This window comes from Anopheles darlingi, chromosome 3, assembly GCF_943734745.1.
Source record: "Anopheles darlingi chromosome 3, idAnoDarlMG_H_01, whole genome shotgun sequence".
Lineage (NCBI taxonomy): Eukaryota > Metazoa > Arthropoda > Insecta > Diptera > Culicidae > Anopheles > Anopheles darlingi.
Window position 1 is genome coordinate 9,618,374 of NC_064875.1, and position 25,593 is coordinate 9,643,966.

Genomic DNA, 25,593 nt, shown 5'->3' on the forward strand with positions numbered 1-25,593 from the left:
GTTGCAGTGTGTGCGACCTTCCTTTTAAGGTATCTGTGCCAATGCGTTTAAGGTATCTGGGGCCGAAGATGAGATCGACATAAATGCTCAATAAATATTATATTAAATAACGCATTATTGTTAACCAAACGAATCACAACTCTTCATTTGAGGCAGGCGCAATATACATTCAATCCACCTGCAGGAGATACAGATTCCGGTTTGGTAGCTTATTCATTGTTTTTTTTTTAACCGAATAAAATGTCAAGCAATAAACGCATCATCCACCGAGAGAGAGCGAGGGTAAGGGAGGGAGTACAAGGACTCCCAAATGCATGCCAACCTAGCCGCCGGCTCATTCTTCAGCAAGTCAGTGTATTAAATAATGGATTTCGTTTTTCATTTCGTGCATAACGATTTAACATTATCTTGGCCTGTTTCGGCGGGCTTGGCTACCGAGGTTTCGTAATGTATGAACAAGAAAAAAATGTTACGATCCCCTCGCGCGCGCGCGCGTACCTCTCAGTGCCTTGTACTTTGCTGTACCTACCGGTCGATGCGTTGGAACGCTCGAGACGTTCGCGCCTACTCGCCGTGTTGGAGAACAAATGAACCAAAACATACTGAGGTTTAGGCATCGGCACCATTATGCGGGCTAGAGCGCGAGTAATGTGGCCTCTCTGTGGGCCAGTGCTTGGTCCAGGGGCCCTACATTCCTTGCGGCGCTGCAGATATTTCACTAGCCCGCGGCCATTGGTACCGATCCACCTATGCGCTAGTCGAATGGAGCTGTTTTATGTTGCTTAAATAGGTTGCTAACCTATTAATCCCTGAAAGCGGCATACAGTAATTGATTGCAGCAACGAGTTGACCATCAGCACAGTATCGAAGGCCGTTGATTACCGATGATGTCCTTTTGCTATTGGCCAACCAACTAAAACTATCATTAACCATTCAACGATTCATTTCGGTCGCCATCCGCTGCTACCGAAAAATCGGCATCGTCGATTCCAGCGCTTCCCGCGGTAGCAATTGGTAGCCGAGAAAAGTAAACGGCCATGACGAAGAGGAGGCAAAATAAACGGTGAAAACAAGGAAAAAAAACTCCTCATGATTCCGTGCCTATGCGTCTATACGCATCATTCACGGGCGCCACCGAAGTCAAGCCCACGAAAAACTCCTGGACCTAGAGGAGGGGAGACGGCAATCGGTGGAACGATGTAGTGCAAAAGTAGTGGCAAGGTGACGATGCCAAAAACAACCGCGTAATGGATCAACTCCCCCACCAGCAGCAGCAGCAGCAGCAGCAGCAGCAACTGGTGGCTGGGGATTCGGCGACCCAATGACTGACTGACTGACTGGCGGCAAACGCGTCGAATCAGATCGCTGCAGACCATCGGCCGGAGCAGGTTATACAGTTCGAACACGCGTGTTAGAACCACAAACAGTGTCAGGCAGGCAGGTGCGCTATTAGTATGTAAAGTGTGTGTGCGGTTCCATGCAGCAAGTGCAGTGAGAATCATGATGTTCGAACGTGTGTGTCGTGCAGTGATGCTCTGGTTAGCAATCGGTCGACTACTACAGCCGACTGCAGCCTTCATCAGCTTCAGCAACATCACTAGCCTGTTCTACGATGCCCGAGAGATTGACTACGGGAATCCGGAGCTGCGGCATGCGTACGACTACATCATCGTCGGTGCTGGACCAGCCGGTTGCGTCCTGGCTAACCGTCTCTCGGAAGATCCGACCGTGTCGGTGCTTCTGCTGGAGATTGGCCGGGGCGAGATCCCGCTCATCAGTGACTCGCCTCTCGTTGGTCCGATCCTTGCCTCGACGGACTACAATTTCGGGTACGAGACGGAAAAGCAACGGTACGGTTGTCTCGGTCTCCGCGGCGGCCGCTGCAATTGGGCACATGGCCGGGGAGTCGGTGGCTCAACCATCATCAACAATGTGATCTACACGCGTGGTAATCGACGCGATTACGACAGCTGGGCTAGTGCGGGCAATGAGGGTTGGAGTTGGGACGACGTGTTGCCCCTGTTTAAGCGCATCGAGCGTGCCAACATTCGTGATTTCGGTGACAACGGCGCACACGGTTTCTATGGTAGACTTTCGGTTGAGGACTGCCCATTCAGGTGAGCGAGCGCATCCAATCGTGTCGTGATTATGGGTGTTACATCCCAGCTAACCCTCCGAAATATCACTGGATTACTCCCCGGGTGGGGCCCACAGAACGGATTTGGCGCGAGCGTACGTGAAGAGCGCACAGTCGGCTGGCTATCGGTATTTGGATTACAATTCAGGCGATAACCTGGGCGTATCGTTCCTGCAGGCACACTCGGCCAATGGTCGGCGTGCGACGGGCGGCAACAGCTACCTGAGGGATATTGTAGATCGACCCAATCTGCACATCATTACCAAGGCCTGGGTCACCAAGGTGCTCATCGATCCTGGTAAATGACCCCTCCCCTCGGTCATATCCAAACCGAGATCTCACCGATGCAGCTCTTGTTGTTGAACTTTTTGCATTTTTCAGAAACGAAAACGGCTACCGGAGTACGGGTGCTGCACGACCGGCAGTACCACGAAATTGAAGCCTCCCTCGAGGTCATCCTATCGGCCGGAGCGTTCGAAAGCCCCAAACTACTGATGCTATCGGGTGTTGGCCCGGCCAAACACCTCAAACAGCATGGGATCCGACTTGTGACCGATCTTCCGGTAGGCAGGAAGGTTTACGAGCATGGCGGCACATACGGTCCGGTCTTTATCGTCAACGAATCAACAGATAATCTCGTTAGCTTCGAGCAGCTCACCAATTTCGGAGAGTTCATGCGCTTCCGTAATGGAAGCGGACCACTAACCTCCAATTCGGTGGAAAGTCTACTCTACGTCCATTCGCCGTTTGCCGAGAATCCCGATCCAGAGTATCCGGACGTGGAGGTAATGCAGGCATTCACCTCGTTCAGCTTCGACACGACGCCCGGTACAAGAAATGCCTACTATATACCCGATAAGCTATACGATGAGTATTTCCGACCGCTGGCCCACACAAGAAACTTTATGTTCCTGCCAATGCTGCTGAAACCACGGGCAGTCGGACAGGTTGAGCTCAAATCCACGAATCCCTTCAACCATCCACTCTTCCGGTATCAGTACTTTGAGGATGAGCGTGACGTTGATGCGCTTGTATACGCCATCAAGGAGGTGATACGTATCAGTACAGAGGCACCTTTAAGGCGGCTCGGAGTACAGCTGTACAAGCGCAAAGTTCCTGGATGTCAGTATATGGCGTTCAACACGATCGACTACTGGCGGTGTCATGTGCGCACTCTAACCTCTACATTCCAGCATCAGGTAAGTCCGGTTGCACGATCCCATGCCCCTAGGTGTTCTTAAACCTCCCGATCTGTGTTGCACTATCCAGGTGGCTACGTGCAAGATGGGCCCTCCGACCGATCCGGAAGCAGTCGTCGATAGCCGCCTGCGGGTGTACGGCATCAAGGGACTGCGAGTGGCAGACGTTGGCATTATTCCCGAAGCGCCCACGGGTCACACCGCGGCTCACAGCTTTCTTATCGGCGAGAAGGCGGCTGATATGATCAAAGAAGACCACCGTAAACGTGTTTGAGCATCTACATCGACAGATCGCTAGTGCAGCTGTGTGTATGTAGAACACTACACGTGTTGTGTGTATGTAGAATGCTACACATTTGTTACAAACGTAAATGAGATTTCGAGACGTCAAGCGTGTTGCGAGCAGCATACATGTGACGTCGAAAACATGTTGCCAAAGACAGCAAATTAGTTTTCATCTTCGCTGCTTCAATGCCATCAGCTCGGTTACAGCTCGTTCCGTTGGCTCACTTTGCGCCATCCCGATGATGAATGAATGAAATTCATTATCCGTTACATCACGGCTTGATGCGCAGAGGAAGGCAGAAGACGGGATAGAGAGCGCAGATAAATAGCTCATAAACGATTCGTCAATGGACTGTTCCATGTGTTGATCAATTAAGAGCCAGCATTAAAGTAAGGGGCGATACGTTTGAAGAAACGATCAAGCGTCAAATTCATGCGTGAAATACTCAAATTTGTAGATTGTTGCAAGCGGGTTAAAAGGTGAAACCCGAGATAACCGAGATATTCGTAGTAGGACGTAGAGGGTATGTGAGGTGCCACCGTCAAGCAGAGGTCACCGCTAGGGTGCACGACCAGCGTGCTTGTTTTCAGTTTGAAACCAGCCAACAGCTCTTAAAGTTTCCAAAACATACTTTTGCGAGCGTCACGTAAAGTCTATATATATACACCGTATATCCGTCCGGACGGTGACTTTAGTTCCTAACATATAGAAGTGGCAGTAGCACCATCGTAAACGCTTGCCGCAATGAAACATACACGTGGTTTATGGACGATAGCTGTTCTTTTCGTGCATGTTTGGACGTGGAGCGATGCAGCCACAACTACGGCACCACCGATCGTGTTGGACAACCATTTCACGTACATTGTGCTCGGTGGGGATCACATCGCCGAAAGCGTTGGTCGATACCTCGCCGCCAAGGATAGCAATAAAACGGTGCTAGTGTTGAAGGGAAGCCAGTGTAATAATGTGTTCGAACCATCCGAACCGTCGAGGCTGTGGCTCGATGTGTCCTATCTATTCGCCGAAAGTGCCCATTACCAGGGGTACGAGTTTATCGATCCCTTCCTGCATGGTTCCAAACCAGGCATTGCATTCACCAATCACACGGTGGGTTTTCTACCTCCAGTGCAACAGCTCTACGCCATAGATCCGAACCTACAGATGCTCACCGGTGCCAGACCAACTAGGATAATCTACAACAAAGGTAAACTTGTCCGGAGACGAAACTCTCTGGCAATTATCGGTACGATTTGAACCTCACGCAGTCTATCTTTGTTGCAGCTTCCTCGACAGTCCTGGGTGTGGAAGTTAGCATCAACTTTGAGACGCAATACGTGTTCGCCAGGGAGCAACTCATCGTCGCTGGCAGATGCAAAGAAGACTATCAGCTCCTATCGCGGGCTCAAGTAGTATCGTCAGCCATACTGGAAAAGCTGTTTCGCGATGTGCCATTAAACATAGCGCTAAACAGTCCCATTGTAGCACCAGTTTTCAAGATCAACTCTCTGGTTCCTATCGATCATGTACCAACGAAACAGCCTTATCATCTTTTGGCCACCGAGTTGTTCATTGAAACGAAGAAAAATGACGACAATCGACCGAATGCAAAGATTAATATCGTCCTCAAGGAGCAACCGCCATACCGTTGGATAGGATTCTGTCCTTCGCTTATCCATACAGAAAACGAACTGTACGACCGCAACACCCTCCTGCAGGTCTTAATGGACACCACAGAGATCTGCCGGCGGCTAGGAACAAGCGAAACGTTCCAAACGTTGAATCTCACGATGGTGACCCACCAGCCGGACTCAGTGATGTCGGGTTGTGTACCCGAATCGCCGGCCAAAAGTCTGCAAAGTTTTGTCAAACAAACGCTCGCCGCGGCAACTTTCGGCAGTGAGGAGGTAATGAACTTGTACCAAGTTGAGCTTGAACTTGTTTTAGTGTTCCGAGCAGTATTTAAAATGTTTTCACATTTTTGTCCTTCCCGCTGGCAGCAAACAATAGCAACGTTACCCAGCAGCAGCTACGAGACGGAATGGCTCACGAGAGATTTCCGCCTCAAATCGACACGAAACCTACGCCTGTTACCGTTCGGACTGACATCCCCATTTTTGGAGCGCTGGTGGCCCCAAATATTCAGCCCACAGCACCCGGCACGGCACGAGTACACAACCCGATCGGGAGCCATCATGTCGGAAAAGATTGATGTTCCGTTAGCAACGTTGCTGGACAAGCTGAAGGAACGCCTGAAGACTATCAGTAAAACACCGCATGGAAGTAGATAAAGGCAATATAGATAGGCTTTATCATTAAGGTGCTCTTCAGCCGTAGTACTAAGACCGATGACCGGTCTGTCCCACCGTTGTTCCCCAATCTCGATTGCTCATCGTTGTGCGCATGTCGAGATTATTTAAGGAATATGCACGCGTTCCTCAATAAAATACGTTCCAGTATCTAAATTAACAGTGAATATTATTTATGCCGACAACTAATTACAACCAACCACCGAAACACAGAGCGAACGTAACCGACGAAATTTTCCAGGATTTTGTAGGACCAAAGGAGAGCACAGTGTAACTTTTCAGCCAACCCTCGCACCCTTGCAGCGTTTGTTTACAATTGTGCGCTGGCCATCAAGCCCCTTAGTTTCTTAACAATTTATCTAAATTTGAAGAGAGAAATTCTTAAATCTTTTGGGTTATTTTAGTAGGATAAGTACTAACTAAGCAAGTTTTCAACGTCCGTCGTCGTTCTCTAAAAAACTAGGCCGTGTCCAAGAGAATGTATCAACAAAGCTGGCACTCACAACAACTCGAGTAGCGCGGACGAAGCTGATAAGGCGCTTGCAGTAGTAGCGCCGGCATGAAACGACATCGTGATAGCGACGCGATTGAAGCTGATGATGTGCGTATGTGTCGCCGAGAACGGACAAACAATCGCACGAAACAGCTGGTTTAATAGATGAGCTGTCGCGGGTTCTGGATCATCATAACTCGCGTGGCAGCTGGTGTCGTGGCACGGTGTCGGGTGAATTCGAACGGGTAGTGCAAGCAAAAATGCCGCTAAACATTCTCGTGACCGGCGGAGCCGGATTTGTGGGGTCGCATACGGTGCTGGAGCTACTGAACGCTGGCCACACGGTTTACTGTGTGGATAATCTGTGCAATGCGTACGCTAGCGGCGCTTCGAAGCTGCCGGAATCGTTGAAACGGGTACAGGAGATTACGGGTGGCAAGGAGGTCACGTTCTACGACGTGGACATACGAAACCGGGACGATTTGTTGGCCGTGTTCCGGAAGGTTTGTATTTTCCTAGGCCTCATGCAAGTATTGCCTTTGAGATTTGCCTTTTTGTCCACTTCAGCACAAAGTCGATTGCGTGGTGCACTTCGCAGCCCTAAAGGCGGTCGGTGAGTCATGCCGGATACCGCTACAATACTATCAAAACAACATTACCGGCACGAGCGTGCTGCTCGAGGTCATGGCTGAGGTAAATGACGCTGATGATGATAAGGCGCATTAGATGAACTTCAAATTGACCAATCCATCTCCTACCATCTCGCTACTTTGCAGGTCGGCGTGTTCAAGTTCGTGTACAGCTCGAGTGCAACCGTTTACGGCGAGCCCCGGAAGCTACCGATCACCGAGAGTCACCCGACCGGGAACTGTACCAATCCGTACGGTAAGAGCAAGTACTTCACGGAAGAAATCCTGAAGGACCTGTGCGAATCGGACCCGCGATGGTCGGTAGTTTCGCTGCGCTACTTCAACCCGGTCGGTGCGCACAAGACGGGCCGGATCGGAGAGGATCCGAACGGTGAACCAAACAACCTGATGCCATACATCGCACAGGTGGCCGTGGGACGGCGCGAGCGCCTGAAGGTGTTTGGCAGCGACTACGATACCCCCGACGGTACCGGAGTGCGTGATTACATTCATATAGTCGATCTGGCTGAAGGTCACGTGCACGCCATCGATAAACTATCAAGCGGCTCCATCAGTGGCTTCCGAGTGTACAATCTGGGCACGGGACGCGGTTACTCGGTGCTGGAAGTGGTGGCGGCCTTCTCAAAGGCTTCCGAGCGGGAGGTGAAGTACGAGCTGGTGGACAGGTACTTGACTTAGACAGTCCCGCGCCGTGCCCACTTGTGATTTAACCCTTTCTTCTAAATCTCTTTTAAGGCGTCCGGGTGATATCGCCTCGAGCTATGCGGACGTCACATTAGCGGCCAAAGAGCTAGGATGGACGGCCAAGCGTGGACTGGAGGAAATGTGCCAGGATGCTTGGAACTGGCAGAAGAACAATCCAAACGGGTTCGCAGGATAGCGAGAAGACCCAGAACTGGATCAGCAACTCTTCCTCCTTGGATGACCAAAGTTTTTTAATTTTCTCAAATTGCATTTTGTGTCTTGAGCGCGATACCACAGACGCTTTCAAACGTTGCATTTTCACCGCCTTTTTAACTTACAATAACTTGCCATTTCATGTGCTAACCCCTCAGCTAGTAAAAACCAAGTGCAACCAAACCAAGGGCAATTTAGCGAGTAGATTAGATTGTTCCTCTGATGAAACGAGCCATTAATATAATTTAGTAAATGAAAATCAAAACCCTCTCGGTCCGCGCGCAGTTCAAAGTTTCACAACGTTGTTTTCCTGTTTCCGGTTCTGGGCTTGATTTGTTGGCCTTTAACTCGACTCGCACACAATTTCTGGCTCGGCCTTTTGTTCCGAAAATGCATCCGGCGCAAGAAACAGATTACTTGTTAAATCGCATTCAAGCAAATTGCATTCAAGTGTCAGTGCCCGGAGCGCGGAAAAAGAAAAAGAACATCGGAAAAAGGAAAACGAGAGGAAGAAAAACGCGCGGCAGACATTTTGAAGGCAGAAAACTTTTATTTTCCTTCGTTTTTCCGCGATAAAATTGTGCAAGAACAGCGCGCGGGTGCTTGGACGGTCGATCAATCGATCGAGAAGGAAAATGCGATCATCCGGTGCGTGTCGGTTCGCTGGAAATTAGGAAATTCGTGCGGCCGCTCGTAATTTGCGCTGTGCGTGTGTGTCGTGTATGTGTGTGTTTGTTTTTGTGTGTTCTAAGGGGGTGGAGGAACCACTTCCCGAAAACTGAATCGCGCCGGGATCCGGGGATGGCCCTTACCCGGAATCCTCGATCATCATCGCGGCTTGTGAAAGAAGGTATGGCATGGTGAGGATAGGCCTGCAACACCTGGCGGTACGGTGGAGAGGGCGGTAATTCGCGTGCGTGAGGACAACATATCGCGCACACACAGACTTTCAACCGTGAGGAGCAATCCAAACGCGTTTTTTTGCATTCATGTTGTCCTGTCCCCTCTTTGCGTGCCCCACAATGTGTGTTCGTGTTGGTGGGGAGTTATTATGCTCCAGCAGGTTTTTTTTTGGAGCGAAGAAACATAAAGGAGAAAATGCCGACCAACATACTTGTTAGTGTGTTCGTGTCCTTTTCGTCTGGATCCCGCGAAGATCGGATCGCAGCAGACTTAGCCTGAAGTGATTTTATTCCGTCCATCGAAGATATCCAACTGATCTTGTGTTTCGTGTCTCGTTTCAGCAGTTCTCGGTCTCGCTGAGTGGTGGCTTAGTGTATTGAATGTGCCATGAGGATATAGACAGACGAAAGAATCGCGAGCGAACGAAGAAGTCAGTGGAATCCCTGCCAGAATTCGGAAGGAACAAAGAAAGCAGAAGAATTCAAGAAACCCAGTGAACGCCAAGTAAAACAAGCCATGGATCCCGGTGGTCCATGGTCGTACACATACAATCGAATACCGGGACCGGCGGGTGGAGAGTTCCATCATCACTTGGCGACGGCGGCGGCCGCAGCCGGGGCACCCTCGGGACTGGCTGCACATCACAATGCCGCCGGAGTAGCCGGAGTACCTTCAACCACCTCGCAGCTACTGCTGCAAGCACACTCCAACACGTTAACCGGCGCGACGGGTGGCCCATTCAATCCCCCGGCTGGCTTCCTCTCTACGGCCGCCAGTGTTGCAGGGTATGATGGAGTACTGTCACCGTTCTTTCATCCCGCGGCCAATCCCAAACCTGCCCACTACAGCACGACAGGCGGCAGCAGTGGGAACACCAACTCAGCACAACATCGGCAGGTGCTGGCACAATCCCAGAACCCGGCTACAATGGCTGCTGCTGCAGCAGCGGCCGCGGCAGCAGCTACAGCAGCAACTGTCGTAATCAAACAGCAACCGCCTTCAGATGGCACGGATGTTCGGGGCAACTACACGGTGGGCACCACTCCTGCTCATCAACAAACAGCGCTCGGATCATTTTTCGAACAACAGCAGCAACAGGCCGTTGTCTCGAGTAATGGACCTCCGAACAGTGTGCCAGCGGGTGGAGGCGGAAGTGGAACTGGCAATAGCTGGCAAGGTGGTGCAGCTAGCAATAATCAGCTTCCCAGTCCGTTCGGCATTATGCCACACGAAAATGTCCTTCCTCCGAGTCCTTCCAATGCCCCGTTGCCCGGAGGAGGTGGCCCAGCTTCGAAGGGAACCACTGTCGGTAGCCATCCGTACGAACCTTTTGGTGTTCATTACGGCAACGCATTGAACCATCATCAGGCGCATCACCATCAGCAACAACAGCATACGCAGCAACAGCAGCACCATCAGCAGCAGCAGCAACACCATTTATCGTCGTTAGCCGGCAAGGTAGCTGCGGCAGCTACAACTCCTACCGTCGGTCGAGCTGCGTCGCCGGCCGTCACGAAATCGGTTGGACAAACGGCTCCTCCCTCGGGCGGTTACTTTTCTCCTTCCACCTCTGGCAGCAGCAGCGTGGCTTCCGCTCCTTACCCGGTAAACGAATCTCATGCGGCATCGCCCATCCCTTATACAAGTGGGATAGGTTTGATGACATCATCGGCTGCCACACAACATCACAGCGCCACCGGTGGCCCCGGTCCTGCAAGTAAGTCTTGTCCTCCCCCGAACGTTCGACGTATCGGATGTTCGTCTTCGCTCCTATCGTCGTCAGCAACCGAAACACCGAACGTGGCTTCCTCACCTAGAACTCAGACGTCGTCTCCTTCCACGGCGCCGATGGTACTACAAACCCCTTCGACAAGCTCTTCCGGTGCTAGTGAAAATCGGTACCAATCGCGTCCACCACCTCCACTTGCTTCCCCATCCTCTACGTCCTCTTCCCCTTCCCCATCGCTGTACTTAACATCATCCCGTGGAATGGCCGAGTTGCATCGACTGACCGATAGCAAAGGATACCATCATCACCTGCATCATCATCATCACCAGCAAGGGCAGCAGCAACAGCAGCACAGCCACCATCAACAACCGACGCATCATCTGCACTATACGATACCTAGACCGTCGATGATACATTCGCCACCGAGTGGGTCACCGGCACAAGTGATCGTCAGCCAACAGCCGCAATCATCGCCAATAAGCTATTCGCTGACAGATAGCCAGCAACTCAATCGCAGCTCCTCTAGTAACAGCAGCAATAGCAATAATAGTAATAGTAATAGTAACAGTAACAATATTGCGTCACTGTCCGCATATCAGCACCAACAACAGCCCCCCAGTGCCTCTCTTACTTTTAGGTCCGGTAGCTATAATTCCTCCCTGATCGCAGCTCGGCATGGTCATGATCCATCGTCCACAACCGAGTACGGTTCGCGCATCTCACAAGGTGGTGGTGGTGGTAGTAGTAGTAGCGGCGGTAGTGGGGCAGGCGGGGATTCGCCTGGTCTGCCGCCGGATACGACGACGATCCTGGGGTCCCACCATAATACTCATCATCCCTCCTCATATCATATGCTGGCAATGGCAGCGGCAGCAGCTGCAGCCGCCGCAGCCACGGCCCCCAGTGGTCCTCCTCCCTCTTCTAGCGGCTTCCCTGCCCTCACCTCGGGAATGCCACCGTCATCGCCGGCTGCCGGTTCTACCTCGTCCTCGTCGTCGGGCGTTTCGTCGGATTATTCACGCAAGGGATCACCCTCGCTCTCTCTTTCAGCTAGTAACTGTTACCCAGCCTATCATCACGTAGCTTCGTCAAGCGTTACCGGTGGCAACCAGCAGCAGCCAACGTATGCGGCGTTGCAATTGTCACAACAGATGCAGTCGATCGGCTATCCATCCGTGATTACGCGAGTAGCCCAGACGCCAACTGACCAGCAGCGATCTAAATCACCTCACCTTGATCAGTGGTCAGCGGAGAGTGAAAGCAAACCCGATCCGATGCAACTCGTCAAGAACCTTCAAAGGCCTCCAATGGCAACGGACGAAGGAAAGAGCAGCGTAACCGCCACATCAATATCTTCCCCTAAAACGAAAGGCTCCCGAGGAGGAGGAGCACAGAAGGGCACAGTAACAGCAAAGCCGGGTCGACGCAAAAAGGCGGAAACTAGCATAACGACTGACGCGTCCAAGACGACAAAGACAAAAGGGAAAGCCAATAATCGTACAGCAATAGTAACGAATGACGGGTGTGAAAGTATAGATCCTCAAAGTCGAACGTTGAATGATCGGTTCCACAGAGAAGAGAATGTCCCGATCAAAACGGAACAGTATGAACCCTCTACGGAAACAGCAGCGACGAGAGATCGATGGAACTACGGGGGCAGCGATGGCGGTGGTGGGGCTCATTTGGCGCGAACACCTTCCAACACCAACCCATCAACTGCATCCTCGGGCTCTTCTCAGTCTTCAGCGGCAGCAACCTTGTTCGGTTCCTCCGCTCACAACATTTACAGCCCCATTTATCATCATCAGGCTCCCAGTCATCAGTCTCATCATCACCATCATTATTACCCTCCGTTTCATTCCTTGTCGGATTCCGCGAATAGGCCTACTAGTATGGTTTCAATTCCCTCCAGTGAAGTTGATCGTGTTGTTGATAGTGGCGGTGGCGGTGGCGGTGGTCCAGCGAATTCCTTCAGTACACACTCACTAGGATCGGCAAGCCCTCCGTCATCTTCCTCCTCTTACACGCCACTTGTTGGTGATCCGAGTGCCATCAGCAATGGGTATAGGAACGAAGACGAACGGCGACGGTTAGAGGAGAAAGCAGTGTCTGAGAAGGTCGTAGTGCCGGATATAGAAGAGGAACTTGGTTTTCTTTCAGAACACAATGGAGCGCATACTAGCGCGACGAGTAAAGTGAACAGCGAAGGAGGAGGAAGCATGGCGAATGTAGCGAATAAAGGGGAATCATCAACAGCAACAGTGACATCAAGCGGTAGCGTCAACACGAGTACAAACAATGGTTGCGTAGCAAATGCATTGAAGAAACTCAACCTACCCGCCAACATGACCAAGGGCTTCATGGGCAGTTATCTTAAGTTTCTGCAAGGTGAGCGCGATAGTTCGCCGCCACCGACGTCACGCGGTGGCCGTAAGGCAACCTGGCTGCGCCAAACTACGGCCAGCACACCTACTATGTCGAACAAAAATAGTTCCAACTCCACGGTTCCAGCCTCCTTAGCAGCAGCAGGACCAACGACTAAAGTTATGACTACTGCACAAGCTGGTAAAAAGGCACAAGGATACAACGCCAAACAGGACGTTAGTAATAGCCAGCACGGATTACAAATGCAGCATCTTAACGACGCTAATCATGGTATTCCTTCCTTGGCTCTGCAGACCAAACCGTCTTCGATCGGGACGGAAAGAACCTCGTCGATGGCCGGTCTATCGCAAAACTCGAGCGGGAAAGATAATCGTAAACGAAAGTACAACAACACATCGTCATCGGGCAGCCCGGGATGTCAAGAAGGTAATCCAAACATGCCTAGTGAAACCAATGGTCCGGAGAAGAGCGTACCGGTCGCGGCGACGCTTTCTTCACCGGTATCGCAACAACCAGCACAGCTTATATCCGTGCCCCGAAAAGCACGTTATCTTCAACACCAACAGTATCACTCGGTGCCCTTAGTAAGTGAATCTAGTAGTGGAAGAGGGGGAGGAGGAGATATGTTAATCTCACCGACACCACAACCACCAGCGCAAGGACCACCATCAGCAACTACCGCAAATAGCAACACGGTTGGAGAAGGTTCTGCCACGTCCACTTATCCCCATTTGTATGTCTCTACTGGAAATGCCCTCCATTCTGTTGCATCTCAACAGCAGCATCACGCAATGCCACCAACGTCGTACTACCATACTCCGCACCATCAGCATCCTCAGCAACAGTTGCACCACCAGCACCCTCAGCCGCAACAGCATCTCAATCACCATCCTTTTCATCCTAATTCGCACATGCTGCTCCAACAGCATCAGCATCATAACCATCCTCAACAGCAGCAACAGCAGCAGCAGGCAATGCTTGGACCGCATGCACAATCTGATGATTCGGCAGGTGCTGGTGTTGGCGTTGCTGGGGCGACCTTCAATCCGTACGACTTGCACCTGCGTAGGCAGCGGTGGTAATGTAGCGGGATGTGTGGATTGTGATTCAATCCAGTTGATTCAACCCAGCTTCAACGTTGTCTACTCTCATCTTTTTCCCCCTCAAAAACGCTGACAAACATTGTTGCGATCGCGCAAAGAAGGAGGGTGTTCTAGATATGTTTGCAAATGCTTTTAATTTTCATAATCAAAGGGTGAGGAGGGGTGCCGCCGATTAAAGTAATTAGTTTCATTTCTTAAATTCTGCATCGAATATGCTCAAAGTATTACTCGAAGCAAGATTTATATTTTTTTATTCTAATTAAATCCTCAAAGGTTAAAGTAAATACAGCATCATTATCTCAGAAACAGCAATGCTGCAGCCATGAATGTTGGAGATCGCCTCTGTGATACGCGGAATCGTTGTCGTAGTTGTATTATCTTGTAATAGAATAAGAGGGTAGCATACCCTTGTGAAGGCTGAACCCCTGATAGATCATGCTTCCGTTTTCCAACTGGGTGCTAGGGGCGCCTATGACTGGGTGTCGATGGTTGGTGTTGGCCGATATTGCGTGACAGTGACCCACAAATACGCGGACTGCTTAATACACACAAAAGGCTAGCAGACAAGTGTAAAGCGGATAACTCTTCCTGTAAGCGTTTTTAGCGGAAAGGGCCTAGTTGAGAGTGAATAGTCGATGATACCGACTAGTGATAGTAGATCAATAGTAATATTGATGATTCTGCTTCGATCTTTAGTTTGATACTATTTGTTTATTTGTTTGAGTGTGTACCAGAGTAAACAGAAGCGAACATCTACTCTGTGTAGTAACTCCAGGAGCCAGCGCAGTCGGCTTCTTCTCCATTGAGATTTGGATTATTATTCCCTACTTTCCGCCATACATTTGATTTAATGTTTCAGTCAAGGTGTTCAATAAGAGTGCAACAAAGCTAGGCATAGGAAAAATACATCCCTTTGTAATGTTTTACTAACATCCCACGATTTCCCTAGGTCGGTGAAATAATGCTACAAGGGACATAGACAATATGAAGCCAATATTATTACAATATTCGACCAGTGATCAAGTCAAGTGATCCGACAGAGATTAACAAAATAGCAATCGTCGGAAAGTGCTGGCATAGCTAGCCACGGTATGCCAGTGAAATGTAACGTAACAGTAAACCCCAAGTCTCCTCGCCGTGTATTACAATTGCCATAAAACGATCGTGTATGCGACGAGCTACGTAGAATGTAAGCCATAACATAGGTAACTGAAGTCTCTCTCCAAATAGTCTTTATTTGAAAAACCCCACTTATTCGTTGTCCATGTAGTATTAAAGCGAAAATCCTATATATTTAGGATATGCTGGCCCAGTGCAAGTAAAGTGTAATCGAAGAAAAATCGTTTTAGATACCCTTGCAAATGAATATGAGTGAGAGAAAGAGACATGCGTTAAACATTTTAACTGTGCGAACGTTGAGAAGAATATAAAGCCTTTGATTTTATGATGAAAACAACCTCAGCTTCTTACACACTTGTTGTCTATCGCGGCAAATATTAAATTCGGCGTAACAGAGGTGGCACCCCGGAATGGAAGGATACTATTGCGTTTATAAACTATAATAAGCAATAAAAGGTGAAATTATGACCTAATGTGTACATATGTTAAGAGCATATGCTGAACGATAAGACACCTGTAAGAAATATCAGCCGCTGTTGCACGATCGTAACAATGTTAGCGACCCAATAATTCATTTTGCTTCTCCTCGATTGTCTCGCGCGCACTGGTGGACCCTCCAACCGTGGTGCTACTACCTTCTGTTACGCTTTCCCATCCGAAATTCTGATGCTGATGCGTGATTCCTTCTGGCAAAGGATTCATCAACTAAGGAGGCCCACAAAGATGATGCTGTTGCTAATGCTGCCAATACGCTTACTCGGACGCATGCTTGCGATTCAAATAATCTCATGATACTAATTTTTCTTTCTGTTACATACGCCGCAACCCAGATCCACTCTCAATCCCTCAGCGACGCCAAACCACTAGTCGGAAGGCGAAGACGAAAGCAAAACTAAGGCAAACGCAATTTGAAACCGACGAACCGGCCGACTTTGAACATGACTCCGATTCCGATCCAGCCTGGACACCGACGCCGGCCTCCATGGTAAAAACAGAAATGGTACCCATATCCTTAAACATACTAACCAATCTACCTTTTCATTGTAGCAGGAACTGGACAATGAGGATGAACTGAATGCAAGGGGACGCAAGAAAGCGAGCAAGAAATTATCATCCCGAGGAACAGCTAAGGCAGAACAACCGGAAACGGTTCCAGTGCGATCTAATATTCTTTCAGGTAAGAATCCTCCGAAGGAAGGTTCAAGCATACATTTTTTTTTTTCTGATGCTGGGCGGGAAACCTTCATAGGCACCGTTAGGAGGGCGAGAGCTCCTAACCGGAAGTGTGGGATTTCCGGTCTCTGAGGAGTCCGGACCTACCCACTAAAACCCTCCCTGCCAATGCCTTGAGCCCCCTTCGGATCACCTACTCGGTATTACCTTCGAAGGGGAGGCTGGACATGGTAGTCCCACTCGTACCCATGTGGGGTCAAGCATACATAGAAATATCCCGAAATTGCAATAAATTAGATGAATAGCTTGGGGATACCTTACCTTTTCCGTACTCAAAAGCCTCGCCGCGAATACAATCTCTTCGTTTAATACTTCCGCACTTTAAATTACATTTAATCACTTCTGTACACTTGCACATGCTCACGCACTCAATTTACTTCTGCTTCTGAAATGTGAGCACTCCGTTATTTCATTCCAACGTTACTTTGATCGATTCGAGAATGCACATGCCAACAACTAAAACGTTGCTATAGCCAACTAATCGCAGATTCACTGAAACTCCCATAAAAGGAGAACAGCAGATGTTAATGTGTTAATGCCTGTAAATTGCCACTCATTCTTGGTTATGATATTTGCAAAAATATATCTTTCAGTGGCGGCTGCTGGTGCAGGTATTGCAGATTATGATTATGCCAGTGAGGAAGAAACCGCCAATCCGCCATGCCAGGTTTCTCTAGCGCAGCAGGAGGAGTCACCGCAGCAACTACAATTGCAACACGACCAGCAACATCAAACGTCGTCATCGCTAATGAATCCCCTACCACTTGGTGCTATGTATGGTCAGCAATCGGTAGGCAATCACATGGCAGTGTCCTACGGTGTACAGCAACAGCAACAACAATCCTTCAGCTCTACCACCGTTGGCGCGGGGGCGCAAAGCACCATTCCAGCCGGAGGTAGAGTCTCTCTAGAAGATTTTCAAACGGGCAACTTTGTAGTAATACGCTCGGATTTGGCACAGCACTCAGTGCCCGCCATCTGGCGTGTCGATGGGAAAACATTGCTGCAAAAGTACGAACCATTCAAGGATGCAAGTGGTAAAACGTTATTCCGCAACGTGTCGACAGTAAGTGTCTAGATCCATTTAACACAAGTAACATCTAATACTCCTATATGATCATTGTTTATGCGCACCGTTGTAGTATTCGGCCTGGAATGCTGATTCAAAGAAACTGTACGTCAAAATCCCGGTAACGTTCCGGGTACACAATATGATGGAGTCGATTGTCGAATTTAAACGAGACGAGTTCATGCTCACCCATGATCACTCCAGTGGTTTGGAAGGTACAAATGGTTGTGGAACCGATTCCGTCGAACACCAGCAGCAGCAACAGCAGTCGCTGGACAAATCGATGGGACTCGAAACGAAATCGTACCAGGATGTGTTCGAGGTGTACATTCAAACACTGATTTCCCAGGCGCTCGATACGAACTTTTTGAAGGAAATCTTCCAAGAACAAGGTATAGCAGCTCCTTCCTTCGACGCCAGCCGTGGAAATACTATCAGCTAAGTCTCGAATTGTATCTTCTCTATCTCTGTCTCTCCTCTACAGATGATTACTTCCTTTCGCGCGTCAAAATTATCGACAACTTTACGGAAGATCGTAAACGACGCCTGATGCAGGTGACACCCTGGCCCCGCAATATAATCAACTCGATTGCCACACTGCCAGGATACAGCATAATGGCTGAACTAGGTGGAGCTAATCATCTTCTGCAGCAGCAGCAGCATCAACACCATCACCTGCAGCACCAACAAACGTCCGTTTGTGCCGCCTGCCATCAACCTAATATCTCGGTAAGGATCGTGATGCAGGGTCAACCGTACAATGGGGCAACCCTTGCCCCCGTGGCTAGTTCCAATGAGCATGATAAAAGTTTCCCGTTATGCCGGCCGTGCACGACACGTTTCGAGCTGTTGCACAAGATATGCCACCAGAAATACATGATGTATGTCGAGTGCTCGAAGCGTGTCAACCAGCAGATTTCCCACGATTCCGGGAAGGCAGCAACCGTCATCCTGAACGAACTGCTGGCCGATGAACACTGGTTGGCAATGGTAAGTTTACAACCTCATTAGCGAGCAGCTCGATCTATTCTTTCGATTCTAATTCCACGTTCGTTTCTTTGTTCGTTTCACATGTGCAGCTGTTCAAGGAGGTGCGCGGTATATGGTCTGAAATCGAAAACCTTGAACGTCAGTGTCGCTTTCAGGGTACACCTGTCCATTAGTCCAATGTTTGGAAGTGGAGCACGCGTCTTTTGTGTTGGTTTTTTTTTGTTCATCCTATTTCATTCGATTTTGGTTCATGTTGATGTGAACCTTCATTTACCTTATTAGAGTGTACATAACATTACAAACATGGTACTCACTCCAATGAACACTTGGTCAAATTAATTAAAGAAAGTATGAAACCTGTGCATCATTGGCCATACGCAAAGTAAGGACCAGTTGATATTTAGTTTTAACAGTACCATTTGCTTTTGAGAACATCGCCATGAGAAATGTATTAGCAGAAAATAAATCGAAAATGCTTCCATCAGGAAGTGAGTACAACGAAAACCGGATCGCGAAAAAGTTCGTAACGAATATGTTGATGTGGAAATCCTTATGAACGTTATCACGGATTGTAATATTCTTTCACTAATTTTCGTTTTACAATGAAGCAACTCTTTCTGGATGAAGCACAATATGACTAGCAATGCTTTATTTACTATTCTGTTTGTTGAGTTTAAAATTAAATCATTCGCCGCACTTACTGTAGCGTTTATTCGGGATCATTTAGCGCTGTCGCCATAAATCTCAATTTAAAAACAAACTGCCGCAAAAGACAGTCTCGGATGTAGGTTATCGCGAGACCCTCTGAACCGTCTATCCCTTTTCCCGTTCCTCTTGTTCTCTCTCAGTCGCGATAAGGACCAGGTAATGCGATCTGTAATTTGTTTTTTTTTATATTTGGTATTTTTCAACGTGGAAGAGGAGTACAACACGAACGCGCAGCATATTTGGAAGATAGAGAGATAGAGCGAGAAGGGCAAGCGTAACTCTGCCATTCTCTAAAAAGCATGCATGGAGAAAAAAGGGCGCAAACGGTGCGTAGTAGGCATAGGTCCAAAATAGTAACACGGTTAGTAAACTCGATGCTAGGCGTGCTATGACTCTCAACCAATTTCTAGGAACTTGCCAGCCAGATTAGGAAGACAAGTAACACGTTGCTCCGCTCAACAAACCAATGAATTCCACAAAGGAGAAACCCAAAGGTTGGGAGCTTTAAGTATTGTATTGTGCATCAAGATGTAGCGTGGCATTCATCTGTTAGCCACCGCATAATAGCTGTGAAATTGACTCCTTCACATGGACAGATGGAGGAAGGCAGAATGTATATTCTATTGCGTGTATCCAACACACCATCGTCCTCCTATCACATCGAACTCGCTGTTCACCGTCGAGATCGCGCCGCATGCGAGAACTCCGCTACACAATGGTTTTTGATTAAAAAATATAAAACCTAAAATGAATTCCCTTTCCGAAGACACACGCACACTCACTCACAAGTACATACACTTGCCTTGCCACTCGTTAGTTGTCCTTTTTCACCGGAACGGATTGATCTTGAGCTGCGGTAGTGGCAGTACTGGAAGAAGCTTGGCTACTTCCTTCTTTTCTCGATGAGGAGGAAGCAGATCTTGGCAGAATGGCACGGAGCAGTGGTGCAAGCGCTACATTGCCGAAAGCGAACAGAATGAAACCGGTGAAACGCACCGTCGTGTAGATGTGCCACCACTTGTGGAAGCTGAGAAACACGAACGGCACCAGGCACCAGCCGGCCCACACGATGGTATAGAACTTGAGCGCTACGAAGACGAGTGCCCTAACCAGCGGTTGCTCTCGGTAAAGTTGCTGCAGCTTTTCATTTTTCACCAAAATCGGTTCCACCTGAAATGTAAAGGTGAAGTTAGAATCCGGTCTGCATTTTTGGTTGATGCTATTGACGCCCTCCAAGTACCTCCTTCTCCATGTGTATGACGGCAAACTCCATCAGGAATGTAATGTAGTAGCCGCTATGGAAACCGTGCCAGATGGCCAGGAAGAACAGGGCCCCCAGATGGCTCAGCATGCGGTTGTTGAGGAAACGTAATCGCTTGTAAACGTAGCTGGCGACCCACGTGTTTGTTTGTACGTTGAACGATTCGACGTAGTGACCGTACTTGCTGGTGTTCTCGAACACGCCTACCTTGATGTTGCTGCAGCCCGACAGTTCATCCGGGCTGTATTCCCGATCGCCAGGCTTGGCATCGATGTAGGTCAGACCTAAAACGGTGGCAGACAGATAATCAAGCCGTTAAGAAAACTGTAATTGTCGTGGTTCCAGTGGAGGAAACTCACCATACAGCACGGCGGCACCCTCGGCTAGCAACCAGATCGAAATGTACTTGTATAGCGTTATACGACCCCAGCAGCCCATGTAGATGTGCTTCATGAACAGCGATTCCTGCTCGAACTCGGCCGACATCAGGTATGCATCGGAGACGTACTGTGTACCGACTTGGTTCACCACCAGGTAAAACACTCCCTGCAAGAACTTCTTCGTCGCGTACGCTGGCGCACCTTGTGTGTGTGGTTCATAGAGCCCCGCGATGAATCGTTGGTAGCGCAGGAAGCTGAACTGTGGCCCAACAAGCACCGAGGCCGGGAAATAGGTGAATGCGATTAGCTCCAGCAGTGTTGGTGCCTGAATACATTTGGCATCGGCTTTTCCCTGTGCTTCCTTCTGCCGGCTATCGGATAAATCGAACGCTAGTCCAATGAGTCGAAGCACCAGTACGCAGTGCGGCATTGTCCACTTGATGTCGTACGTGTCGCTCGTCGTGTAGTAGTACCCTAGGCAAAGGGGGGTGGGAGGGGGGGGGGGGGCAATAGAGAATGTTAGACATCGATTGGGTTTATCCAATCACATGCGTCCTCACCAATGAGCAGGTATCCCATGTGATAAGCGAAGCTAACCGGTACCAGCAGAGTGCTGCGACCGAGCAGCGCATTGCACAGGAAGCTCACGGCCACGGCCAGCAAGCTATGGTAGATGTCCGTGCCATAGTTGAACAACACGATCGATAGTCCAGTGAAGGCGATGAAAAGGTTTCGCACCGTGGGGCCACCCTTCAGCTGCCGGTACAGCAATCCGATTGGGTATGCTACAACGAACGAGAACGGAGGAGACCGGTGTGTTGGTGTTAAATATAAAATGGCTAAAAATATGCCGGCGCGCCAAGTTGTAACCGGTTGTCGAATCGATATCGAGTGCAAACCGAGCCTACGCGGATTTCGCATCGTTATATCATTCATGTGGGGTGCATTTCGCTGATCAATTTCCTACGGTTAGCCAGTAAAGTAGGCTACGATAGCGTAACGTAATGAGATGGAGCTGCCACGCTGACACGCACTTTTTGCTTACGCACCCTTTAGATGCCGAGGGAAAGAGCGAGAGCCGCACACGTGTTCGCCGCCGATTGCGATGGAAATGCTTACCCAAAAGGACGGACAGAATGAGACGGATGGCTGGCACGGATGCACCGGACACGCTGGCCAGCGCCTCCACAGGATTCAGCATCCTGACTATCTTCCCCCACCACGGGTCGCGGAGGAAACTAGTGTGGGCCGCACTTGGAGGCTTTCACCGGCAATCGATCCCCTTCTCCTTTGACTTAATCCGTAGCCTACTTGAGCGGCAGAGAAATTATATAATTTAGATATTCGTTGTTGTTCGTTTATCCACCGCAGCACGCACGCACCCAAGCCACGTGAGATGAAATGACGACGATAGATTACACTAATTTGTGAACAATTTTCCAAACAACACACGGTGACTCGCGGTTTTTGCCTACGCAGGCACGAAAGGTTTCCGGCGTTGTTATTGAGAGGCGCACACGAGATTGGTTGTGAACGTGACACAGTTTTCGAAAACCAACCGCGTCGGGACCGCGCTATCGCAGCACAAACAAGCACAATCTCCGACCTACAATCTCTTCTTCGGCACAAACGGCGGTGCTCCTTCTTCTTTTGTAAGGATTTACCCCAGTTTGCTCTTATCACGAAATTTAAGGGAAAAGCCGTGGCCACACGGGGCGAAAATTTGCGCGCAAATTTGCACATTAATGCCAAAATGTTTTCGCTTCGTGTGGCAGGGGTAAAACCCCGAAAATTTATGCCGAAATGTCAAACGTATTGTTTTCATCTGTGTTTTGGCCGCTGAAGTTGATTTCCGAATAAATTTTGCAGTTTTTAACGATTTTGTTGCTGTTGCTGCTATATTTATATTAAAAATGCAAAAACAATACGAAAAGAACCTACATTTTCGTAAATAAAGCGTTCGATAGCGTCAAGGGTTCAGCGAAAAAGTCCGCGGACGTATAAAAGTTTGACAGCGTGTAAGGGTTAAGCGAAACCGTTTTGGCATTAATTTTTTCGTTTGCGCTAGAGTTTTCGCCCCGTGTGGCCACGGCTAAAAGTTAAAAATTCCCTTTTTTTACAGCGAACTCGTACTTCAAAACAACAGCAGTACAGTGCCACGCATGCTATTTTGCACTCATAATTTTGATTTTTGTTGAAAATTTGCTTCTCTCTGGGCATTATGCTTATATTCTATCGACTATCGCTGTAACAATTATTCCGTCTTTTATATGACTGCGGTTCAGGAGTCAAAAATTCCGTGGAACCTTCGATCCGTTTATACGTTGAAACTGGGTTCAATCTGAAGCGCGCTTGTGCTTGTGAGTCGAATTCCGACTCACTTCTTTGATATTTTCCGTGTTGATTAGCCATGTCCGAGCGATTGGCGTTTTTTCCGGAGCTGGGAAAAGGCAAATTTCGCTTTATTCTACGCAAACGTTTTCGCAAGCGCCGTGTAGAAACAGTTTAACTAAAAAAGCCGAGATCACGAGAAAAAACGCCATTTGTGAGCACGATAGCAAAAGTAGTGAGCGACCAGTGGTGAGGCGTTATGAGTGAAGTGATTTCAAATGGACGGTTGAGCGCGCGGTGGGTTTGAAAACACGATTCATGGTTTTAAAGCACATTTACGAAATACTTTTATTACTATACTCTTGTACAATACAATATCATTTTTTGCCTTTTCTTGTAATCGGTATAATAGTTATCATGTCAAGTGGTTTTGCTTTGCTGATTTGCACGACCATTTTGCGCGTTGATGTTTCTCTCTTGCCCCTCTCCCTCACCGTCGGGGCCTTCCATCCGGAAACCGTGGAATACTGAACTGGTCTAGACAAACAAAAACAGAGATGATAGGAAAGGCTTTTATGCACCCACGCATTTGGGATCGGGCTTCCCAACTCTAGACTCCCTTTTTTGTACGTGTATGTATTTGCTCTACTCCGGTGCATCCTGACCGGCTGATGCACGCCTGCCGCCATATGCTGCTGATGTGTGGTATATGTGTGTGGTCAGACCATCGTAGTGTACCTGCTGGTGATTAGTCGATTGATTAAATTTGTGGCGGCTAGTGTAAAGGGTTGTGGGTCCGGGTATGGATAAAAAAAAAACAGATTCGTTACTGTCCTATCCCTCGGCTGTGGTCATTTCTATTGTGGGTGGTGGCAAAGGGGCCATCGCAGTCCGCTTTCATCTTTTTTTTTGCATTATTATTGTTGTTACCATCTAATTGACCTTTCATCATATGTTGGATCCTGTGACGAGCGTGGTATCGTGTTATCATATTAGATCAGAAGAGTGGATGCAGTGTAAGTGTGATGGAGCAACCACAAACCCAACAACAACAAAAAAATACATCCTTATACCATTAAGTTGTGTACCGCAGTTTTGTGCTTTCGGTGTCGCTTTGTATCTTTCGGGGGGCTTTTCATTTGGTATTTTTTGGTTGTAGTTCCGCTCGTAGCTCACGTAGTGGTAGTATAGTAAAACAATATAAAATAGAAATTGAGGTTCCTTGTTTAAAGACGATCACTTGCTCGCTTCCCATCGCTCCGGCCGCAAGGATAGTGGAGGTTCAGCCTTTGACATATCTGCAGTTGCCCACGTGCTTGTCGTGAGCCTTCCTGTTACCTGTTGGGTTTTTTTATGCTTTGCTGTCCTGTGCTTAGTATCCTCGAACGGGGTAAATCTATATGACCAGAGAGAGATACCGTGTCTTCCGTGGACATGCTGCTATGGCTAGTGTAGGCCACATACAGACACACGCACTCACATACACATACCCACGCACACTACACGCTAACCGCTTATTGTTTGCCGTTACTGATTGTTGGTGATTGTTTTTGCGAAAAACCAAATTAAGTTGATAGGGATTAGGGTTACTCTTCTCTTCAAACGATAATACGCCCCCGCTTTCCCTAATACTCTCTTGTTCTCTGGCGTCTGTGTCTCGCGGTTTCATAAGTTGATGTCTGCCTTGTCACTGGTGATCCTCAACGTTATCCGCTTTAGGAGCACCTGTTCCAAACCAACCAGTGCTCCAGATGTTTTGTGAAATGTTCTCTTTTTTTCTTTCTTCTTTTATTGCCAATTTGTGTTATTCCTTTCAAAGCTCGTCGCTATAAAATGGGGGAAAAGAGGTTTTCCTCCTTTATCAATTTTCCCTCCCGCACCCATTTGCAATCCCACTTCCCACCCCCCGGGCAACCTCTTTTGGTTGTCGTTTTCAATAAAGTTATGTGCCGCTCGGTTCCATCCATTCGGTTTCAATGTGTGTAGTGTGTTCTGTGTCTTAGCGCTCCACAGCCAGCAGTACCTGCTGGTTGCTTTATTGTACAACAGGCCTTAAACTTGCTGCTCCTCCACACCGTTTACGGTGCCGAGCGGTATCGCGATCACGTGCTCGGTGTGCGCTCGGTTGGTCACACGACGGCACGCGGGATGTTCGGCTGAGCTGTGAGATTGTTGGCTGTGGTTCGCTGCCCAAGCGCCGCATATATTGTATAAAAATGCTTGTCACCCATATCGTACAGCGCCTGTACTCGCGTACGGATTCTCACTACTACAATATGCTTGCTTTACTCCGGTTTTGTTGCTACCTTCTGCTCTATGTATAAGTTATTTGTTTTTTTGATTTGTTACGCCATTTGCTACATCATCCACCTGATCCACGGATCACGGATCTTCTCGTCCTGCGTTACGCTACT

General features: G+C 48.7%; 6 protein-coding genes across 24 annotated transcripts in view; 4 read left to right on the top strand and 2 right to left on the bottom strand.

Annotated features, from left to right (window-relative positions):
• Positions 1 to 1,523: 1,523 nt before the first annotated feature.
• On the top strand, positions 1,524 to 3,670 carry LOC125954237 (glucose dehydrogenase [FAD, quinone]-like). The gene is made up of 4 exons (XM_049684369.1): positions 1,524 to 2,117; positions 2,215 to 2,435; positions 2,519 to 3,336; positions 3,407 to 3,670. Exons 1-4 carry the CDS (start codon positions 1,531 to 1,533, stop codon positions 3,608 to 3,610), a joined length of 1,830 nt encoding a protein of 609 aa, XP_049540326.1. The 5' UTR covers positions 1,524 to 1,530; the 3' UTR covers positions 3,611 to 3,670.
• A 696-nt stretch (positions 3,671 to 4,366) lies between these two features.
• LOC125958319 (uncharacterized) lies at positions 4,367 to 5,888 on the top strand. The gene is made up of 4 exons (XM_049691587.1): positions 4,367 to 4,826; positions 4,904 to 5,526; positions 5,620 to 5,789; positions 5,843 to 5,888. The coding sequence occupies exons 1-4, from the start codon at positions 4,367 to 4,369 to the stop codon at positions 5,886 to 5,888; spliced, it is 1,299 nt and encodes a 432-aa protein (XP_049547544.1).
• A 593-nt stretch (positions 5,889 to 6,481) lies between these two features.
• On the top strand, positions 6,482 to 8,241 carry LOC125954233 (UDP-glucose 4-epimerase). Its single transcript, XM_049684350.1, has 4 exons — positions 6,482 to 6,924; positions 6,989 to 7,114; positions 7,198 to 7,736; positions 7,807 to 8,241. Exons 1-4 carry the CDS (start codon positions 6,682 to 6,684, stop codon positions 7,949 to 7,951), a joined length of 1,053 nt encoding a protein of 350 aa, XP_049540307.1. The 5' UTR covers positions 6,482 to 6,681; the 3' UTR covers positions 7,952 to 8,241.
• Positions 8,242 to 8,364: 123 nt separating this feature from the next.
• Positions 8,365 to 19,003, top strand: LOC125954222 (mucin-12). Of its 5 annotated transcripts, none has more exons than XM_049684333.1 (9): positions 8,365 to 8,818; positions 9,213 to 13,200; positions 13,279 to 13,411; positions 16,038 to 16,192; positions 16,255 to 16,384; positions 17,034 to 17,506; positions 17,583 to 17,901; positions 17,994 to 18,499; positions 18,589 to 19,003. In XM_049684333.1, exons 2-9 carry the CDS (start codon positions 9,388 to 9,390, stop codon positions 18,670 to 18,672), a joined length of 5,613 nt encoding a protein of 1,870 aa, XP_049540290.1. In that variant the 5' UTR covers positions 8,365 to 8,818; positions 9,213 to 9,387; the 3' UTR covers positions 18,673 to 19,003. The 5 variants fall into 5 exon arrangements, with proteins under 5 accessions (XP_049540290.1, XP_049540292.1, XP_049540287.1 ...); XM_049684335.1 differs by having other exon boundaries at positions 9,213 to 10,588; positions 12,761 to 13,411; XM_049684330.1 differs by having other exon boundaries at positions 9,213 to 13,411.
• Positions 19,004 to 19,116: 113 nt separating this feature from the next.
• Positions 19,117 to 22,542, bottom strand: LOC125954230 (lysophospholipid acyltransferase 5). Its single transcript, XM_049684346.1, has 6 exons — positions 22,231 to 22,542; positions 21,968 to 22,155; positions 21,409 to 21,633; positions 20,828 to 21,322; positions 20,448 to 20,752; positions 19,117 to 20,377 (listed from the first exon to the last, which is right to left on the bottom strand). The coding sequence occupies exons 2-6, from the start codon at positions 22,047 to 22,049 to the stop codon at positions 20,021 to 20,023; spliced, it is 1,464 nt and encodes a 487-aa protein (XP_049540303.1). The 5' UTR covers positions 22,050 to 22,155; positions 22,231 to 22,542; the 3' UTR covers positions 19,117 to 20,020.
• Positions 22,543 to 23,506: 964 nt separating this feature from the next.
• The window catches only part of LOC125954234 (neuroglobin-like), a 23,516-nt gene continuing 21,429 nt past the window's right edge, over positions 23,507 to 25,593 (bottom strand). For all 15 annotated transcript variants that reach the window (XM_049684358.1, XM_049684365.1, XM_049684366.1 and 12 more), the window contains one exon: positions 23,507 to 25,593. This exon is cut by the window's right edge and continues 2,839 nt beyond it. The gene's annotated coding sequence lies outside the window, so the exon portion shown is untranslated.

What these genes read in the sequence shown, in the direction of transcription:
- LOC125954233 (XM_049684350.1), top strand. Translation starts at nt 6,682, where the DNA reads ATGCCGCTAAACATTCTCGTGACCGGCGGAGCCGGATTTGTGGGGTCG. An exon ending in TGTTGGCCGTGTTCCGGAAG is followed by an intron (nt 6,925 to 6,988) that starts GTTTGTATTTTC and finishes TGTCCACTTCAG; the next exon opens with CACAAAGTCGATTGCGTGGT. An exon ending in AAGTACGAGCTGGTGGACAG is followed by an intron (nt 7,737 to 7,806) that starts GTACTTGACTTA and finishes ATCTCTTTTAAG; the next exon opens with GCGTCCGGGTGATATCGCCT.
- LOC125954230 (XM_049684346.1), bottom strand. Translation starts at nt 22,049, where the DNA reads ATGCTGAATCCTGTGGAGGCGCTGGCCAGCGTGTCCGGTGCATCCGTG. An exon ending in CATGGGATACCTGCTCATTG is followed by an intron (nt 21,323 to 21,408) that starts GTGAGGACGCAT and finishes CCCTTTGCCTAG; the next exon opens with GGTACTACTACACGACGAGC. An exon ending in GGGTGCCGCCGTGCTGTATG is followed by an intron (nt 20,753 to 20,827) that starts GTGAGTTTCCTC and finishes CCACCGTTTTAG; the next exon opens with GTCTGACCTACATCGATGCC.
- LOC125958319 (XM_049691587.1), top strand. Translation starts at nt 4,367, where the DNA reads ATGAAACATACACGTGGTTTATGGACGATAGCTGTTCTTTTCGTGCAT. An exon ending in TAGGATAATCTACAACAAAG is followed by an intron (nt 4,827 to 4,903) that starts GTAAACTTGTCC and finishes TCTTTGTTGCAG; the next exon opens with CTTCCTCGACAGTCCTGGGT. An exon ending in CAGCACCCGGCACGGCACGA is followed by an intron (nt 5,790 to 5,842) that starts GTACACAACCCG and finishes ATGTTCCGTTAG; the next exon opens with CAACGTTGCTGGACAAGCTG.
- LOC125954222 (XM_049684330.1), top strand. Translation starts at nt 9,388, where the DNA reads ATGGATCCCGGTGGTCCATGGTCGTACACATACAATCGAATACCGGGA. An exon ending in CACCGACGCCGGCCTCCATG is followed by an intron (nt 16,193 to 16,254) that starts GTAAAAACAGAA and finishes TTTTCATTGTAG; the next exon opens with CAGGAACTGGACAATGAGGA. An exon ending in GCGATCTAATATTCTTTCAG is followed by an intron (nt 16,385 to 17,033) that starts GTAAGAATCCTC and finishes TATATCTTTCAG; the next exon opens with TGGCGGCTGCTGGTGCAGGT.
- LOC125954237 (XM_049684369.1), top strand. Translation starts at nt 1,531, where the DNA reads ATGCTCTGGTTAGCAATCGGTCGACTACTACAGCCGACTGCAGCCTTC. An exon ending in GTTGAGGACTGCCCATTCAG is followed by an intron (nt 2,118 to 2,214) that starts GTGAGCGAGCGC and finishes TGGGGCCCACAG; the next exon opens with AACGGATTTGGCGCGAGCGT. An exon ending in CCTCTACATTCCAGCATCAG is followed by an intron (nt 3,337 to 3,406) that starts GTAAGTCCGGTT and finishes TGCACTATCCAG; the next exon opens with GTGGCTACGTGCAAGATGGG.